At 56.5% G+C, this 18,692-nt stretch overlaps 1 protein-coding gene across 2 annotated transcripts; it reads left to right on the top strand.

Moving 5' to 3' along the window:
- Window positions 1–1,361: 1,361 nt before the first annotated feature.
- Window positions 1,362–18,172, top strand: NEMP1 (nuclear envelope integral membrane protein 1). 2 transcript variants are annotated; one of them, XM_032785648.2, is made up of 9 exons: window positions 1,362–1,470; window positions 6,421–6,542; window positions 9,167–9,386; window positions 10,172–10,244; window positions 10,755–10,848; window positions 11,595–11,709; window positions 12,296–12,521; window positions 13,949–14,122; window positions 14,757–18,172. In XM_032785648.2, exons 1-9 carry the CDS (start codon window positions 1,362–1,364, stop codon window positions 14,941–14,943), a joined length of 1,320 nt encoding a protein of 439 aa, XP_032641539.2. In that variant the 3' UTR covers window positions 14,944–18,172. The 2 variants fall into 2 exon arrangements, with proteins under 2 accessions (XP_032641539.2, XP_074917364.1); XM_075061263.1 differs by lacking the exon at window positions 13,949–14,122.
- Window positions 18,173–18,692: the final 520 nt, after the last annotated feature.

Here is an 18,692-nt window from a genome sequence, read left to right as displayed (position 1 = left end):
ACAGAGGAAGACACACATTAAGAGATCAGGAAAAAAAGGGGAAACTGAGGCATGGGGGGGGAAGATCTGCCCAAGGTCACAGGAATAGAACTCAGGTGTCCTGTCCACGGTGCCCATGCTGATTAGTTTAGGCCCTGATCCTACTGACACGTGTGCTCCCATGCACGGAGCTAGGCATGCGTGGGCTTTCCGGGTCGGGGGCTGATGGAGCCAGGTGGGCTGTGCCGGGTGCATAGAAGGAAGGGGGACATTCAATGAGATGCAATGGCTGTATTAATAGCTGCAATTGTCACGCTATATATAGCGACTCACAAAGAGATGGAGGAAGAGCCCACTTGCGCCAGCACGCTGGATGATTTCTTGCAGGCGTCACAGCCCGGGGGCGCTTGTAGCGGTGCAGAAGGGCGGTTTCAAGGCAGGTGCTCCGTGCCCATGGGGTAGCCTGGGAGATGGCACGGGAAGGGTTGTGTGAGCAGCAGGCAGGCAGACAAGGCTGGGGCTGCTGGCAGAGCAGGGTGGACAGGGAGGGGCAGGGCTCTGAAGAAGGGGGGGAGAGTCGCTTGGCCCCAGGGCAGTGAAGCACAGGCAGGAGGTGGAAGGACTTGGAAATGGTGGCGTTGTGGTCAGAGGTGGTTGATGCAAGAGCCGCTACAATAACAAGCCAGTCCCTCCCCCCATGAGGGACCCTACAATAACAACCCATCCCCGCCCCTCCCCCCACGAGGGACCCTGCAATAACAACCCATCCCCAGCCCCTCCCCCCACGAAGGATCCTACAATAACAACCGAGCCCCTCCCCTCACAAGGGACCCTACAATAACAACCCAGCCCCTCCCCCCACGAGGAACCCTGCAATAACAACCTAGCCGCAGCCCCTCCCCCCATGAGGGACCCTACAATAACAATCGAGCCCACCTCCGCCCCCCGGGGACCCTACAATTGGTTGGTACAGCCATGAGTCAAACAGGGCCATGGGGCAAAGACGTCTCGTGATAGGTGGCGAGGCCTGTCAATCATCCCGGTTGCTAGTGTGTGGGCTGTATTGTATTCTGATATACTGGGGAAGCTGTCAGTCACCGAGGTGACTGTAGTTGCTAGGGGGAGGGTCTAAGAGTTACCATGGGATTGGTCGGTCACCGAGGGCCGGTTTAAGGGTCCGAGATGTCCTGTGATAGGCTATCTAGCTTGTCAGTCAGAGAGACTAGAGCAAGGCGGCAGCTGGGCGTGGCGAGACCTGAACCGCTCTCTGATAGGCTGAGGAGGGCAGTCGGCCAGCGCGGTTGCTAGGGAGCGGGGATTTACGTCACTCAACTCGCGAGCGCCCATAGGCCCTCGGCCCCCCTGGTTGCTAGGGAGGGCTGATGACGGCGCGAGCGGAAGTGTTCGGCGCGGTCATGGCGGGAGGGATGAAACCAGCGCCGGGGACCCTGGTGCTGCTGCTGCTGCTGGCGCGGGGCGCGGGCGCCGCAGGTACCGGGGGCGCTGGGAGCCGGGCGGGGCCCTGGGCAGGTACCGCGGTGGGGCAGAGACGGGGGTGCGGGATGGGGGCCCCCCAAGGGGCCCGCGTGGGTGGTGCAGGCACAGTGGGTGGTGGGGAAGGGTCCGGGGCGCCGGTGCAGGCACGTGGGCTGGGAGCCGGTTGGTGCCTGGGGTGCGGGGTGCAGGCACGTGGGCTGGGAGCCGGGTGGGGCCTGAGTCGGGGTGCAGGCACGTGGGGTGGGAGCGGGCAGGGCAGGGCCTGGAGCGTGGGCAGGTGCTGGGGGATGATGGAACCACAGGGGCCCGAGTCAGGGGTGTGGTAGTGGCATGTTGGGAGCTGGGAGTGGAGAGTGTGGGGGTTGTTTTCGTGAGGGCCCCCGCGAGTGGGTGTTGGCGAGTGGGGGGGTGCTGATATAGGCCACAGGGAACTGGATTTGTCCAAACACCCCCCCCACACTCCATGGCTGCCATGCCACCCTGCCCCCTTGTGACACGCGCCAGGGCTCCTTGTATTCACACACTGCCTGCTGCTGTTAATTATCCCTTCCTCCTCCACAGTTCCTAGGCCACTTGCTGCCCCTCCTCCCCCAGCTGTTCTTTGGGCTCATGAGCAGTGACTTGGGGGAGGGGGGGGAGATTATGGGGCGTGGACCCAATAGTGGCTGTGTGTCACGGAGTCACCGGGCGATGCTTTGAACTGTCCCACTAGCCATGTCAGGACTGGGACCTCCTCTCCTTGGAGCAGACTTGTTCAGGCAAGAAGCTCACACGTCTTCACCTCCTGGGTCTCTCCTTGGAGATTCAGATTCCTTGCCCTCCGTGGGCTTCCACAGCGAGCCCACCCAGGCGGGGTCCTGGGGAAGCCAGTGTCCTGCCCCCCACTTTGCAGTCGAGATGTGACTCTAGCCAGCACAACAGAGTTTATTCGATGACAGGAACAGGGTCTCAACAAGTCTGTAGATTACAGCGACCATGACCCCTCGGTGGGGTCCATTCTGGGGGCGTGAGCCAGAACCCCTAGGGCTGCTTCCTTCCTCCTTTCCCCAGGTAGCTCCAGAACTCTAGACCATACTCCCTTCCTATGGTACCTCTCTCTCGCCTATGTCCTTTCCCGTGGCTTTCGAGGTTTACACTGATGCCCTTTGTCTCCAACACTCTGCAGTTGGCACCTTTGCAGAGGAGGGGCCCAGGCCATCAGTTGCTAGGATACAGAGTGCCAGGCATTAGGTGCACTGGCCCTTTGCTCTGCCAGATACTTAAGAACTGCCTAGGGGACACTGAGGCACCAACACAGTATTCAGAGCAAACATTAGGAACAGTCCCAGTTCGTCACACTGTGAACCCCCAGGGATTTGGGGTGGGAGGCTGGCAGGGCTGGTGGGCACTGGCAGGTGGTGTAGGGTTGGGGGTTGAGACAGGGCATGAGGGTGCAGGCAGGCGGCCTGGGGCTGGGTAAGGTGCTGGCAGGATCACAGCACAGTCTGGGGAATCGGATGCATCTTTTCAAATGCCTCGATTCCAAGTGAATCTTGTGAGCTCCTCGGTGCAGGGACTCGGGGGTTGGGAATGAGGCCAGGTAGAAGAGGATGTTGGCAGAGGATGGGGGGCCTGTTGGCGCTAGTGAGGAGGCAGGAGACCTCCCCACATGGGTGCACAGCACACTGTGCAATCAAACCATAATCCTGACCAGATCCCCTTGGGGTGCCACCATAGTGCAAGTATCCAGTAATCCCGTCTAGCTGGCTGCGTCCCCTCTCCATACGAACTGATTGATTAGTCTCTGTGCAGGGTGGGCACATTGGAGAGTTGGTGCCTGTAGCTCTGGCCCCGGAGTTGGTGCCTATACAAGGAGCCACATGCGGCTCTTCAGAGCCACAGGTTGGCCACCCTGGGCGTAGGGTATCTGATTGGAAACACCAAAAATGTCACTCAGGAGACAGTGTGAACTAGTGGGTAGGGCACTGGTTGGGCCTTGGAGACCTGTTTCTGCCGCTGGCCTTCTGGGTGACCTCAGACAAGTCACGTCCCTGCTCTGTACCTCTTTTGTAAAGTGCTTTGAGATCTATGGATGAAAAGTGTTCTAGACGAGCGTGGTATTGTTCTTAACCCCTAAAGATGTACTGTGGTGACTGCCCGCCGGCTGGCCACGTACTGTTCCTCTGCTAAAAATTGGGCTGTGTGAAAGGTGCCTTGTTCAGTGTGAACAGCGCTGTGCCTAGCACAAAGGGTCAACAAATACCCACTAATCCTTGTGAGCAGCACACGCTGTCTGGTCACGCAACTTACTGATTGTAGCATAATGATTTTTAATGTCACTCACGTTCTTTCCCTGCTACAGTTGGAGGTAGCTTAATGGTTTTTTACTCCATCTAATGTCTCTCCTCTTGGGAAATAACACTTTTCTGTGAACTTAAGCACGTTGGTAAATAGTTTAAAGTGACACAGCATTACTCAAACACCCACTCTCTGCAGTGAATCTGTACGCCTGAGCCATCTCTGTGGGAGATGCGTGCGCCTGTTGAGAATAGACTCTCGGGAGCCTCTTCACAACACATGCATGCATCGGTGAAAGCCTGGGGTTTGACTTTTTCCTAAGAAGGCTAGAGGAAAGGACTGTCTCCTTGCAAAGGCACTTACAGATGCTGAGCCAGTTATAAAACAGGAGGAGTTCAATGGAATATCTTTTAAATGACCAAAGCTACATATTCTCCTTCAACCACAGACATTGGACCTGAAGCAGGAACTAATATGGGGAGGTTAGGGTCTGTGTTAGGCCAGAGATGCCCCAGCGGCCCCTTCTGGCCTTAAACTGTGACTTTCTCTCACCGATGTGGTTGCTGAATGAATTCCCCCAGGGCTGCGTCTCGCAGAGCTGAATGAATTCCCCCAGGGCTGCGTCTCGCAGAGCTGCTTCCAACACAAGTGGAGGGCCAAGGAACACCAGGCTCAGCTCTACTGGGGGAGAATGTGGAGTTACTCCCAAATCCCAACCCTGTTCAGATGGCCACTGGGAGGCAGGTGTGACGGTGCTGCCCGTGGGAGCCAGCTGAGGTCACTCAGTCAGGGTGAACTGCAAACAAAACAAGGCAGACAAATCCCAAATGCTGGTGGTTATTCCAATACTTAGATTTACCAAACCAGCACAAAATAGCTTCTATAGTACCTCACTGGTTACTCAGAAGTTTAAACAACGCAGTTCCCTTAAAGTGCCCAGCCTCAGGGCTCCGTCCAGACAAAATCTTACTTCATCATATAAAAGAAAAGGTTCTTCCAATCCCAAAGGATCAGCCACATACCCAGGTTCAGTTATAACTTAGATCTTACCCAAAATACACGCTACAGCCAATTCGTAACTAAGTTAAAATTTATTTAAAAAGAAAAGAGAGAGTTGGTTAAAAGATCAATATACAGACAGACTTGAATTCAATTCTTGAGGTTCAGATGGATTGCAGAGGTGAGTTTGTAGTTGCCAAAAGTCCTTTTAGAAATAGTCTATAGGTTATAGTCCAATTTCCATATTCAGGGTGGCTCCAGTCAATCCTTGTGGCTTAAGGTTTCCCCCTCTTGAAACCCAAAGCAGATCTGAGATGAAGAAGGATCGTGTCCCAGAGTTCTTATACATTTCCAGCAGCCTTTCGGCTTGAGAAAACAATAGGCTTAACTCCTTCTCCCAAACATTCTGGCAATTAGCACAGGGTAATTTATCCATTAAACAGTTCAGATACAGGTTACCACAACCTTCAAAGAGACACATAGACAATGATACTATTTCACGCAAGTGTCTTCCTAAATGTTAATATTCCTCTTTTGATCTTTGAATCAAAGCCACAGCGATAGACAAGACTTGTTTGCTGACATCCCAAGACCTGAGCAAACACCTCCCCTTCTACCTCTAACACTGCAGACCTGCATTTCAAAGCTCTGTTCATTTACAGATCTTGCTAACCAGTTCTTAAGGTTTACCCATGGGTCAGGTCAGTTAATTAACTCTTTCTGGCTCTGTCACCTTTCAATGAGATATTATATTATACTCATAACGTCACAGCAGGATGCAGGGCTAAGTGGACCACTGATCTGGCCCACTATAGCCGTTCTTATGAGGTCTATGTGGGATGCACATTGGCCCAGATCCTCCTGTCATGTTGGGGTAAATCAGGAGAAATTGCACAGAAGTCAGTGGAGCTGCACTACGACCTTAGAATCAGGCTTATGTTTTAGGAAGGCTCCATGCAATTAGTCCCTGGCTGGTGGTTCCCTTCACCTCGGCCTTCCCAAGGCAGCTTGTTTGGTGCTGGTGGTACGACCGAGTGCCCGATCCCTAGTCTGGAGGGGGGGGGAGTTTAAACAGAATCGCTCCCAGAGAACTCCCTGCCAGAGTCCCGTGAGTCCTGGGGCCGCAGCCCTTGCCATGGCATCCGCCTGTGGCTTGTGGGAACATTCTCTAGGTTCGAAGTCTCCCCTTTGAAAACAAGCCACCCACGATTGTTTCTGTCCCTGGCGAGTGTGAAGAAAACCTGCAGCAACACGAGGGGAGTGTGAAGTGCTGGGATGCCTTCCTGAGTCTGCAGGCAGCTGGAAACTCTAGCCCAGGAACTTTGATCCCAAACACCCAGCTTAAGTGCCCATCTCCTGATCTCAGACCCCTTCCCCAGGGACCATCCATTATAAATGCCAAACCCTCTAGCTTCCCTCATCAGGGTGCGCCAAAGGTTGGGGCAGGGGCCTCGTGAAATCAGTTGAATTGATATCAAAATGAACACACAGTTCTTTTAAACAAAGTGAAAGGCAACTTCCCCCCACCCCCATGTCTTGGTGCTGGACACGGGACAGACTCGCCTCACACCCCGTGTGGGGCTCGCTTCCAGGCACAGGTGGGAATAGATGCATCGGGTCTGGTTTGGTACTAAATCCTTTCTTGTCCCTCTCTCCTGTCTAATGAAGAGGCCAAGAAGCGGGTGATCCAACTCGAAGAAGGGCACGTGTACCATCTGACGTTCCCACAGCCATTCTGCTACACCAACACGGAGACCCCGAAATGGCACGACATCTGGACCCGGATGCAGGTAGGAACCTGCTGCTGCAAAGCCAGGTCTGCGTCTCACTGCAGCCCCCGCCCCCCAGCGTTTGTATTCAAGCCGAGAATCCGAGTGAAAGAGGCTTTGCTGGGTTTTTTTGAACCAGCGAAAGAACCTCTCAGACCAAACTAGGGTGACCAGATGTCCTGATTTTTAGGGGCCTTTTTCTTATATAGTCACCTGTTACTCCCCACCCCGTCCCGATTTTTTATACTTGCTGTCTGGTCACCGTAGAACAAACCCCCTTGTCTCTTTATCGCCTCCCCTTGCAGCATGCACAGTCCCTGGGATAGAAACTTCTTGCTTGGACCCCTCCCCTTGTCTGAGTGCTCCTGCAGCTGGGCCAGTCCCAGATGTGGTCCAAGCCGTTGTGCCTTGCCCTTCTTGTCCTGTGGTTTATGTGAGGTTAGCAACCAGAATGTGCTAGGGGCTGTACAGGCAGATGTGAGCACAATAAGGCCAAAGGATGACCACCGTTGTCCTAGGAATGCACTGTAGCGGTTAAAGCTAGCAGGCTTGGTTGCAGGACTCCTGGGTTCTATTCCCAGCATTGGGAGGAAGTGTCGTGGATTTGTTAGAACAATGGACTGAGCATCAGGAGTTCAGGGCTCTCTACCCCCCCGCCCCCCAGCCCTGCTGCTCACTCATGTGGCCTTGAGCAAGTCTCTCCGGGTGTCAGCTGGAAACCAGGGAGAACGCCTCTGCAGATGAGTGTTTTCTGGTGGGGAAGCCCTCCAAGTTGCTGGCTAGAGGGGATATTGCTGACAGCAGTAAGGCGCCTGTTTCCAGCATGTTAGACATAGGCACAAGGTGGTGTCTCCCTGCTGCTCGTCAGGCAAAGGAGCCCTGGGGGCGACTCAAGGTAGGAAAAAGGAGAGGAACTGCTAGTTGGCGGCAGGCATGGGGAGGACTCTCAAAGGGTTGGTGTTCATACCCAAGGCTTCGTCAGACATCACTGCAGGGCTGTTCCTCCCCCGACACCTCTTGTCACCCTGATCTCCCCCGCCACAGCGGGCAGACGCTGTCCTAGCTTCTCACAGCAGCTGCCTCGAGGCTGCGTCTAATGTTGGCAGAAGTGGTAAGCATCTGTCAGGACACTTCATGTCACGGTTTCTCGGTCTGTTGAGATCCATGGCGCTGTTGTTCGCATCAGCCTTTTCTGACCAGAGGTGGGGGGAAGGAATCGTGTCAGAGAACCATGGGTTTGGTAACTCATTCCATAAAGCTATCAAAGGTGAAACTGCCTGGCGAGCGTTTCAGGGAGTGAATAAAACAAACCCATTGAGGGAAGTTTGTACAATCAGCACTTAAGCTCCTTCCGTCTGAGAGACTCAGCAATTTTAACAAGGATGCTTCAGTTCAGACCCTGGCTGGGAGCATTATCCCCCAGTTACAGGTGTGGAAACTGAGGCAAGGGGAGGGGAAAAGACTTGCAAGTGCATGGAGGAAGCAAGCGGCAAAGATAGGAACACTCTAGACTTTCTCGCTGCTGGTCCTGTGCCTTGAAATCCTCTTTCATCCTTCAGCTAGTCCCCTGAAAATGTCTGAGACCAACTCTTCTCGTAACTCACGTTTTTAGATGCTCATAGCCAGGGCTCTTGCTAATGAGAAAAGGAGGCACTGAGAGAGAGTCTGCTGCTTGGATGTGAAGGTGATTGTAGCCTCCAGGTGCAGGATGTGGATATACTTCCTGAGAAGTCAGTTACTGGCAACTGCACTGTACGTTTTCTCTGCCGAGTGAGAAGCATCTGTATTTCTCCAAGTCCTTGCACGGGCCTGCAAACTGGCTTGACTTTTTGGTCACTGGTTCTTCTAACTCAGTGGTTCCCAACCAGGGGTGCATGTACTCCTGGGGGTAGGCAGTCCTCTTCCAAGGAACGGCACCTGATCTAGAGATTTGCCTACATTTACAACAGGTCCTAAAAAGAACTAGCAAAGTCAGTACAAACCAAACTCTCATACAGGCCATGACATGATTATGGCCTGTGTGGTGAAATGTCAGTACAAGATTTATATCCCAGTTCATTGATTTTGTAATTATATGGTGAAAATGAGAAAAGAAGGAGTTTTTCAGTAACAGTGCGGCTGTGACACACTTGTTTTTTTATGTCTGATTTTGTAAGCAAGTTGTTTTTAAGTGAGGTGAAACTTGGGGTGCATGAGACAGATCCCACTCCTGAAAGGGGCCAGTCATCTGGAAAGGTTGAGAGTCGCTGGTCGAACTGCTTCGGTAAAGTAGCTGTAGATACATTTCCAAACTCACCAAAGTGAACTGTTGATTGTCACTTTGGTGAGTTTGGAAACGTTACCCTGTATCTCTAATAGCGTTTCCGAGACCACCTCTTCTGGCACTCCCACCAGATTAGCAGTGATTTCGTTCTCCTGATCCCACAGATCAGGGAAGGGAACGAACCTGCCCCAGGTTCTGCAAGCTGACACATGTGAAGTGCTTCACATAGGGCTAAGCAATAAATCTTTAGCCGTTAGCTGCACAGCTCTGATCCCCCATCTAGTTTTGTCTCCCTCGTGCTCTGGCTTAGTGAAGAACCCCGTTGTGTGCACCCCTGTGGTGCAGCGTGGGTGTGCGAGTCCCTCTCCTCTCCCATCCGCAGATCCGAGTCATCAGCAACCAGATGATCCGTGTCACCCAGGTGGAAAACGAGGAGAAGCTGAAAGAGCTGGAGGAATTCAACATGTGGAACTTCGTCTTCGCCTTCTTCAAAGAGACGCTGAACGACACCTACATCCCTGTGGGACTCTATAGCCAGAAAACCTGCCTGAAAATTGAGCTGCCAGAGCCAAACACCACCTACAGCGTCGTCCTCCTCCGGTGTAAGTCGTACTGGGGGTCAGGCTGCCTCGCTCGGGGCTTCGTGGGCCTGCAGTGCAGTTCCCGCTGCTTAGCTCAGGATGTGCTGCACCTGCTCCATCCAGCAGCGCGGGGTTAGGTTTGCCTGGCTACTGCCCGCCTGGGCTTTGCTGGATGCCACCTTGTTTAGAAGACCCCAGCTAGTCTCCCATGGGGGTCTTGGGGTGAGTGCCCTGAAACTGCCCTTTGGGGGAAATGGAGGAGATCTGAGGAGAAGCTTAAAAACAGGCAGATGGTGGGGACAGGTGGTGGCACCCAACTCTGCTGGGAGCTTGGTCCAGCTGCTTTGCACCTAGAACGGGCTCGTGGCAGTACCAGGTGTCTGCTGTGGGGCATTACAGCACATGTTAGCCCTACGTTTGATCTTCCTACTTTGCTTGGGGACGGGAGAGAAGCACTCGCCCAACATGGGCTGTATACGCCTCTGGAAGAGAAGCAGGGGCAGCCATCCGTTTCCTCCAGCCCTGGGTCAGTTTGGTGCCACCCACAGTGAAGCCGGGTTAGAATCCTTGGACTGAGATTCACCAGGTTTAGAGCAGCGTCTGGGGCTTGGGGCTGTTTATACTGAGACAGGCTCCATTTGCCCCATGTCCAGGCATATTCAGCCCGGGGGGCTGCCTCCGTACGTCGTGCTGGGTATGTCCCAACCGCTCCCAATGGACTGCTGGGACCGGGCCACGTTGTCACGTGGGATCAGCACAAAGTAACCAGGTTGGGGGCTTCTCTGATACCGTCTTGTCTCTCTTAGGGTTTGACCCCAAGCTCTGCCTGGTTTCCTTCCTGGGCCTGCTCCTGTTTTTCTCTGGGGATTTACTGAGCAGGTGAGTTGCCCTGTGCTGGAAGACCAGAGCACTGCGTGTGCTGTACCTGCCGTCCTGTGCGTGCGACCACCCCAATCTCTGTGGTAATGGGCTGGGCCACACGGAGGAAATGCGACCACAGGGATCTGCTGTTGCAGGGGCAGCAGGGCATCTCGGAGCGGTGCCCGCCCCAGCCTTGCCCCTGCCCCTCAATAGCTGTGCAATCCAAGGGCTGCCAACACCCACAGCTGGTCGGCTGCCTAGCTGTTCGCAGGCTGTGGCCTGGTGTCCTGGCAGTTAAATCAGGGAGATCATCTCCCAGCACTGTAGCTCCCCTTGTCGCTCCACAGAGCTTGACTTTGTGCAGGCCCCTCTTACCAAGACACCACCCGAGCTCCCTTCTAATAAGCCCGAGGCGGCCGGCGCATTGGCTTCCTGCTGTGCCAGGTGTGTCGGCCGGAAGCTCTGGTCGCGCTGTGTCCGTGTGGGCAAACGTGTCTCAAGCTCACCCGCCCTGTGTGGTCTCCACAGGAGTCAGCTATTCCATTACTCGGCTGGGATAAGCATCGGGGTGCTGGCCTCGCTGCTGATCCTCATCTACGTGATGGCCAAGGTGATGCCCAAGGTGAGGCTGTGGCTCTGGTCTGGGAATCAGGTTCTATGGAACTGGAACTAACCCCTCGGCGACTGGCTGGTTCAAGGACCGCACCAAACTGCTGGAACTTGAGAATCTGGTTATGAGCTCCTGCCCCCTGAGGCTCTCAGGTCTGGTCTATGCTGGGGGGAAACGTGAAAGAGCCTTTTGGTGCCCAGGTGCCAGAGACAGGAATGCTGGGGTAGGGTGGTTCGGGTGTCTGACCCCCGCTCTGAGCAAGGTAGGCGGTGGTTTAAACTGTCCCGCTGGGCTGCAGCTCGCACAGCTGGTAGCAGTTCTGCAGCAGCATGTGCTGGTGCTAAAATCCCGCCCCACAGCGTGGAGGTGCTCTGGGTGTCGGGGGAGCTGGCGGCTGTTTGTGGAGGGGACGGGTCAGGAGGACACCCACATGGCCTGGCTCACGCAGGTCAGCGCCCAGCTGAGATCAGGGCCCCCTTGCTGCTGCACAGTGAGGGACAGGCAGAGTCTGCGGCCGAAGCAGGCAAGGGGTGGGTGGGGAAAGGCTGAGGAACAGAGCCACCTGCTCCAGGTCTCGTGGCAGACCTGGGAACAGAACCCAGGCCCGGTACCTGCCCCACCAGGCTCTGCTGCCCCTTGACATAGGGCCTGTCTAGCAGACAGTCTTTCCCGGGGGTGAACGTCCGACAGCAGCAGTTTGGCTCGAGTAGGCACGTGGAAGCACCTGTCTTGTTCTCACCTCTTTCCATCTGCCCTAGAAAAGTCCCATCTACTTCGTCCTAGTGGGAGGCTGGTCCTTCTCCCTCTACCTCATCCAGCTGGTCTTCAGAAACTTGCAAGAGATCTGCAAGTCCTACTGGCAGTATCTGCTGGGTGAGTGCGTCTTGGCGTCTAGCAAAGGCAGGTTCACCTGTTTGTATGACGGTGGCATGGGAGAGGCTGGGACTTCCATGCCCGTCTCCCTTCTGTGTGGCTACCAACGGGGGACTTGGTCAGCTGCCGGCGGCCGCTTCCAGGAAAAGTAGTGGGAGGAGGGGGCAGGGGCCTGGCTGAGCTGCACCTTAGATTTTACTGCTGCAGATCAGCCCAGCTTAGCCACCTGAGCTGAGCAGGCCCTTTCCAAATAGGATTTAGTCATTGGACCGGGAAGGGACCCGGGATTGTAGGATCAGTGATGCCGGCGGCACAAGGGACGGGGAAGGAGCGGTTACATGGTGCATGCTGCATGGGCTGCACCAGTGCTCAGGATGCTTCCCACCCTGCCTGCTCCATGCAATCCTCGTTCTAGGGGGCAGGTGTGGCATTGCTGGCTGATTTCACAGGCGGCCTGGCCGTGAACTTGCTGATGAGTCTGTGAGGGACCCTGGGCCCAAAAGAAGTGGGAGCTGCCAGGTGTCTGTCCTGTTCATAGCAGCCTCTGTTGAATTCCCTCACACCTGCTCTCTCTGCCCTCTCCCAGGCTACATGCTGCTGGTGGGTTTCGCCAGCTTCGCCGTGTGCTACCGATACGGCCCGCTGGAGAACGAACGCAACATCAACCTGCTGACGTGGAGCCTGCAGCTCCTGGGCTTGCTGCTCATGTACGTGGGGATCCAAATCCGGCCCATCGCCCTGGCGCTGATCGCCATTGCCGTGTGTACCAAGAACCTGGAGTACCCCGTCCAGTGGCTCTGCGCCACTTACAGGTGATTCCACAGCTCCGGGCACGCTGCCAGCTTGGGGCGGGGAGGCAGCGAATGGTCACGCGGAAGGAGTCAGGCTCAAGCTAAGGAGCCGACTGGCTCTGTTAACAGTGCGGTTGCGCTAAGCATGCGCACTGTAGAGTGGCTGAATGACAGTAGGAGATGCGGATCCCAGGTGTGTTTGGCTAAGAAGGGAGTTCCCAAGCCGGAGCTGCAGCCTGGTTTTGGCTGACATGGGGGGGGAATCGGCTGCATGAAACCTGAGCCTGGGGGCCAGTCGCTCGGCACGTCGTTAGCCTTTACTGGAGGGGTCTCTGACCAAGGGCAGGATTTTTGAGGTGCCTGGTGCAGGGTCAGCGCCAGGTTTTCTGCTGCCCCAAGCAGCAAAAAACCCAAAAAGGCCGATTGGCAGCACTTCGGCAGCAGCTTGATCGCGCCGCTTCATTCTTCAGTAGCAATTCGGTGGCGGGTCCTTCACACCCTCTCTCCCCCTTCGGTGGCACTTTGGCGGCAGCTCGAAGAGGAAGAGAGGGACTGAGGGGCCTGCTGCTGAATTCCTGCCGAAGACCCGGAGGTGGCGCCCCAAGCACCTGCTTCCTTTGCTGGCACCTTGAGCTGGCCATGGCCCGGCGTGGGCCCAAGGGTGAGGAGCAGCGTTAGACTTTATGGCAGGGGTAGGCAGCCTATGGCACATGTGCCAAAGGCAGCGCGTGAGCTGATTTTCAGTGGCACTCACACACTGCCCAGATCCTGCCCACCAGGCCGGGAGGCTCTGCATTTTAATTTAACTTTAAATGAAGCTTCTTAAACATTTTAAAAACCTTATTTACTTTACATACAACAATAGTTTAGTTCTATATTACAGACTGATAGAAAGAGACCTTCTAAAAACGTTAAAATGTATGACTGGCATATGAAACCTTAACTCAGCGTGAATAAACGAAGACTTGGCCTAGCACTTCTGAACGGTGGCCAGCGCCTGCTTTATGGCCTCGACTAAACGCTCATACCCAACCTGGCCACTGCGTGGCACCAACACCTGCTTGATGGTGGATGCTGCTCTTTAAGAGCTGAATTTTCTCCTGCGTCCTCACTGCTGTCTGGGGTTTCTCTGTATTCTGGGGCAGGGTGGGGTCACCCCTCTTGGGGGAGCGGTGACCAGCTCTCCGCCTCTGGTGCCGGTGGGGAAGCCGGCTCCCAAACGGGGCTCGGCAGAGTTAAATGGGGGCAGATAGCTCTGTTGATCCATTCGGCGCCTCTAGCCCAGGCCAGCAGATTCCAGCCAGTAACTTCTGCATCCGGCTCCTAGCTCCTCAGGCGTCCTCCCAGCCCTGAGCACGGACCTGGCAGAGGCTCCAGCAGCTCTCCGTAGGGCCTGAGCAGGGCCTCGAGTCGGAGAACTGCTCCTAATGCCGCTGCTCTGCTGGCAGGAAGGTGCAGAAAGCCACAGCGAAGCCGAGCCCCCCTCGCCTGCTGACCGAGGAGGAGTACCGGCTCCAGGGGGAGGTGGAGACGCGCAGGGCCCTGGAGGAGCTGCGCGGATACTGCAGCAGCCCAGAGTTCTCCGCTTGGACTGTGGTTTCCCGCATCCAGTCTCCGAAGAGGTAAAATGCCCTGGGGGCGCCGGCAACCCCCTATGGCACCCCCTGGCCGGGGGACATGGCTCTGCACGCATCCAGGGGAGTGCCTGGCATGGCCGTGGGGCAGGGCTGGCTGCGCTTTCGCTGTGGCAATCTGTACTCTTCCAGCAGGGCAGCCTGCAGCTAGGCTCCGTACCTGCCAGGGCTATAAAAACTCCACCTGGCGGTTCCCAGCCCCAGCAGTCTACGTCCTGATGGTGCTATCCTCAGCTAGCATCGTTCAGGCATGTGTTAACGGGGCCCGGAGCAGCTGAGCCTTTCCTCAGCCCAGAGGCTGGCTGGCTGGCTCATTATGCTGGCCTGGCCTCATGCCTAAGTGACCCTAGTGGGCTGGGCTGCGCTGGTGGCTGGGACAGCAAGGCAGGACTTGCCAGTTCTAGTCCCAGCTCTGTGTGACCTCAGGCCGATCACTCCCCCACCCCATGCCTCAGTTTCCACATGGGGTTAATATTTCCCCTGTGGGGGTTGAGGCTTAATGGTGTGTGGGACCTTTAAGGGACATTATAGCCACACTGGGTCAGGCCACTGGTCCGTCTAGCCCAATATCCTGTCTTCCCACAGTGGAAGTTAATTGTTCCCCATCCTCATTAATTTCCAGGTTCGCCGACTTTGTGGGTGGTGCCTCCCACCTCATCCCAAACGAGGTCTCCGTCCACGAGCAGGAGTATGGCCTGGGGGGCTCATTCGTGGAGGACCAGCTCTTTGAGGAAGACGAAGATGACTCTTTTGAAGGGGAGGATCGCGCAGGCTTCTCTGTGTCCCAGAACCACCTTGGCTTCGAGTGAGGGAGCCATGCAGCTGGATTTGGCGGTGGAGGTGCAGCAGCGCCCTGCTGGCGTGTGGTACAATCACTGCTCTCTGAGCGCGCACGCGTGTGTGTGTGTGTGTGTGTGTGTAAAGCCCAGTCTGTCCGTGCGAGTGCACAAGAGCCAGCCAGGCTGGCATTGCCTCCTGCTGGACCCAGTGACATGGGCAGTCAGGGGGATTGAACTCCACCCATCTGACCTGGCAGCGTTTTGCCCTCTGGCTGGCACCAGACCTGGTCCCTCTCCCGGCTGCACGGCACTTGTCCTCTTCCTAGCTTTCCGCAGTGGGGGAGACGCTGAAGGATGTGTGGGGCGGGGAAGGGGTGTTCTGGGGGCACTTCCCTTCTGGGGAATCCACACGACACTTTGCAGCCTGCCAGTGGAGCTTGGCCCAGCCCTGTCTGGGGCAGAGGGGAATAGGGACTGCTTGTCTGAGCTGCCCCCAGCCTGACTTCAGTTGGACTGGGAAAGCCCCCCCAGGCTGTCCTGAACCCAGGCAGGGTCTCTGTGGGGCAGGATTCTGCACAGACCTGTGTGGTACCTCCCATAAAGCTGGTTGAATTGGCCCGTCTCCTCCTGCTGGCAGCCATGGAGACAATTTCATTCTCCTGCTCCGCTGGGGCTCAGTGGCGCGGGAGGGGGGCAGCACCCAGGTGATGGCAGAAGAGCAGCTGCCACGCCCAGTGGCTGCAGGAGTGCTCGGCCCCCTGCCCGTAGCAGGGTGGCTTTCCTGGGGCACAGGGGTCCCCCTTGGGTGCTGAGCTGAGCCCAGCCCCTTTCCTCTGTGCATCCTGCCCCTAGCAGACAAAATAACCCCACTTTCCACTGGCCCCCGCCCCCACCTCCCTGTCCTGTGGCCATGGCTCCTGGCCTGCTGCCCCCTCCTGGCTGTCAGCGGGCTGCACCTGGCTGCTCTGAGAGCCGGGGCGTTAGCCGGGTTACAGGCAGGCATGGGGGTGGGTGGGGAGAGGGCTGCCCGTGGGGACAGGAACTTGATCTCTTCCTCCTCCCGCTGGGAGCCGGGTTTGTTTGCACAAGAGGGGAACTTTGGACCTGCTGTGCTGACAGGTGCGTGCCGGGCAGCTGACTTCCTGTTCCCCTGCTAGGAAAGGCTGCCAGGTCCCCTCATCAGTAATGGGTTGGGGGGCAGGAACAGCTTCCTAACACCAGAGGGACCAGAGGTCTCCGAGTGCCTCTTGGGCCCAGCATCCTTGAGCGTCTCCCTGTGGAGGTGGAGGAAACCCTTGGCTTCAGGATCTGTGTGTCTGAATGGTTCCTGCTCACCTGCTTTGTTTGTGGTTCATTTACTTATGTCCACAGGGCTCCACAGCCAGAGACTCTTTAACTGCTTAGTGCCCCTGTCTCTACCCCCTCAGCGTCAGTCGCGGGGCTCCCTAAGCCCCTGTTCCAGGCCTGACCCTTTCAGCCTTTCTGCCTAGGGTGTCCTGTGCGAATGTGCCCGGTAAGGGGTCCGTGTCCCGCACAGCCTCTGGTTCAGCTCCACGTCCCCTCTAACCTGGTAGCAAGCAGCCGGGTGCCCTGGCACGTCCTGAGACGCTCCCCCCAGCCCTCCATCTGCCTGCGCTGCTTCCATCTTTGCTGCTCCCTGGAGGAGTCCCATCCCCTGAGCAGGGTGGGCAGAGCACTGCCCTGCCAGCTGCGTTTCCTGAGCTCTGTGTGGGGTAGGAAGCCCAGGGGTGCTTGGCTGCGCTGGGTAAGGGCATGTCCCTGAACTCCGGCCCAAAGGGCAGGGAGCAGAGGGAGAGGCTGGCTATGGGGATTAGCGCTCTCCACATCCAGCTGTGGGGGGTGAACGTGGCAGCAGGCGAGGGGCTGCACCCGAGCCCTCGGGTGGATGGAACAGAGTTCTGACCCGAGGGGGCAGGGAGTTGGCTGTGTGTGCTAACGCTGGAGATCCTGCTTGCGGCTTTCCAGGCTGCCTAGCCCACTCACTCGCTTCCCAGAGCTGTTAATGGGAGCTGTGGGGCTACGGGTGGGAGTCTGACGTTACCAAAGTGATTTAGGAGCACAAATCCCATTCATTCCAACAGGGCTCATGCTCCTAAGTCCATTGGGCGCTTCTGAAAGTCTCCCCAGGATTGCTGCTTTGAAACCCCCCGCCGCAGAGTTCTCTCGTTATTTCCAAGAAGCTTCTCTCGGTAAACATAGCGACACGAGCTCCCAGCCCCGAGTCTGTCGTCGCTCGCAGTGATGCGCTCGAGGGGCCGCTTGGCCTGGGGGAGAGACCCGCTAAACCCAGGCTGTGCTAAATGGTCAAACTAGTGGTGGGGGGTCCAACCTGCCACCCTCTAAGGAGTCAGACTCCCAGATTTTTTTTTTTTGCAAATCAGGCCCATTTAAGTGGCCTCCACCTGAACCCCGAAAGCCTGCAGGCTGCTTGTGCCTTAGCCCTGAGCCAGTGCAGAAAGTGGCTGGGCAGAACTGTCCTGTCTCAGCTGATGTGGGTTCATTGCGTGACAATGGCCCCATGTGGGGCTTGTGTGACTATGCAAAGTGTCAGGTCGTGAGCCAGAGTGAATGTGGAAGGGCCCAGGCCAGCGTGGAACTGGGCGGGTACAGGAGCACCAGGCAGAGTGCCCCAGGCCTCAGTTAATCCTGTGGCGCTGGCGGGAGGGGGCAAGGCCAGCTGGTCACCTGCCGTAGGTGGAGTAGGCCGCACTTCTCGCTCTGGGAGGCGTGTGGGCCTGGCTGGCATGGCCTGTGTGACAGGCCTTAAGCACAAATGTGGGGGGATGCTCCTCATTCTCTATGCAACTGTCTGAGCAATAACTGCCCTCGAGTGGCCTCTCTGGGGACAGTGCTCCCTGCAGGGCCCGCATCCTGCCTGCTCCCCATGAAGCAATGTCGGAGCAGCCAGCTTTCGTTGGAGTGCCAGGCGCAGCTGCAAAATAATCGGACTCGAGGGGCATCTGTGGTCTGCAGGAGAAGCCTGTGCACTGCGGTCATCGGTCTTGGCACCGCCTATAAGCCGTGGAACTACCGGAGGTTATAGCTGCGGTGGGTAATTCCCAGTTTAATTTAAGTATTTCTTTTTGGTGCTGTGCCCGTCTTAGTTCCCACTCCCTGTTGTTGCGGAAAGCCAGCGCTCAGTGTTAGCCGACGCAAGCGGCCCTGCTGCCGCACAGAGTCTATTTTTCTCGCTGTTGTTAATGCAGATTCAGATTTTTAATAAAGTTTGTTTTTTGTAGCTGTGTGTGTGTGAGAGAGAAACAGGGATGTGGAAACGGCGGTTCAGCTCGAAGCAGCAGGAAGGCTGGACAAAGCTGTCGTCTGTCGGTCTCTAGCACAACCGCTTCCTTTCATCCCATAACAGCCCCCGACTGTCCTATCCTGCCTGAAGCGGTCGGGGCCCAGTGGGTTAATGCTCTGGCTGCCAGGGTTCGGCACCAAGGCTGGGTCACAGCTGGGGAACTAGAGTTGGAATAGCAGGGAGGGGTGGGGACAGTGGCACAGCTGTTGGGGGGCAGCTGGGGGCTGGAGGAAGGGGGGGCACCAGATGGGGTTTAAGAGGTGCTGGCAGAACAAGGGTGAGCAGTCCTGGCTCCCAGGCAGAGTCCCAGGTACTACTCAACACGGGTGAAGCATTTTCCCCTCCTGTCCTGATGTTCGAGCCCCCCCGAGCTGCTGTTCAGGGCTGCGAAGCTGGCTCCATGTCCCTGCTCCGTGCGAGAGCAAACACCCCAGTTTAGCATATGGGGTTAACACGT

The sequence above is a fragment of the Chelonoidis abingdonii genome, chromosome 26 (genome assembly GCF_003597395.2).
Source record: "Chelonoidis abingdonii isolate Lonesome George chromosome 26, CheloAbing_2.0, whole genome shotgun sequence".
Classification (NCBI taxonomy): Eukaryota; Metazoa; Chordata; order Testudines; family Testudinidae; genus Chelonoidis; species Chelonoidis abingdonii.
The sequence above is the reverse complement of the archived record's forward strand: the minus strand, read 5'-3'. Positions and strand labels throughout refer to the sequence as shown.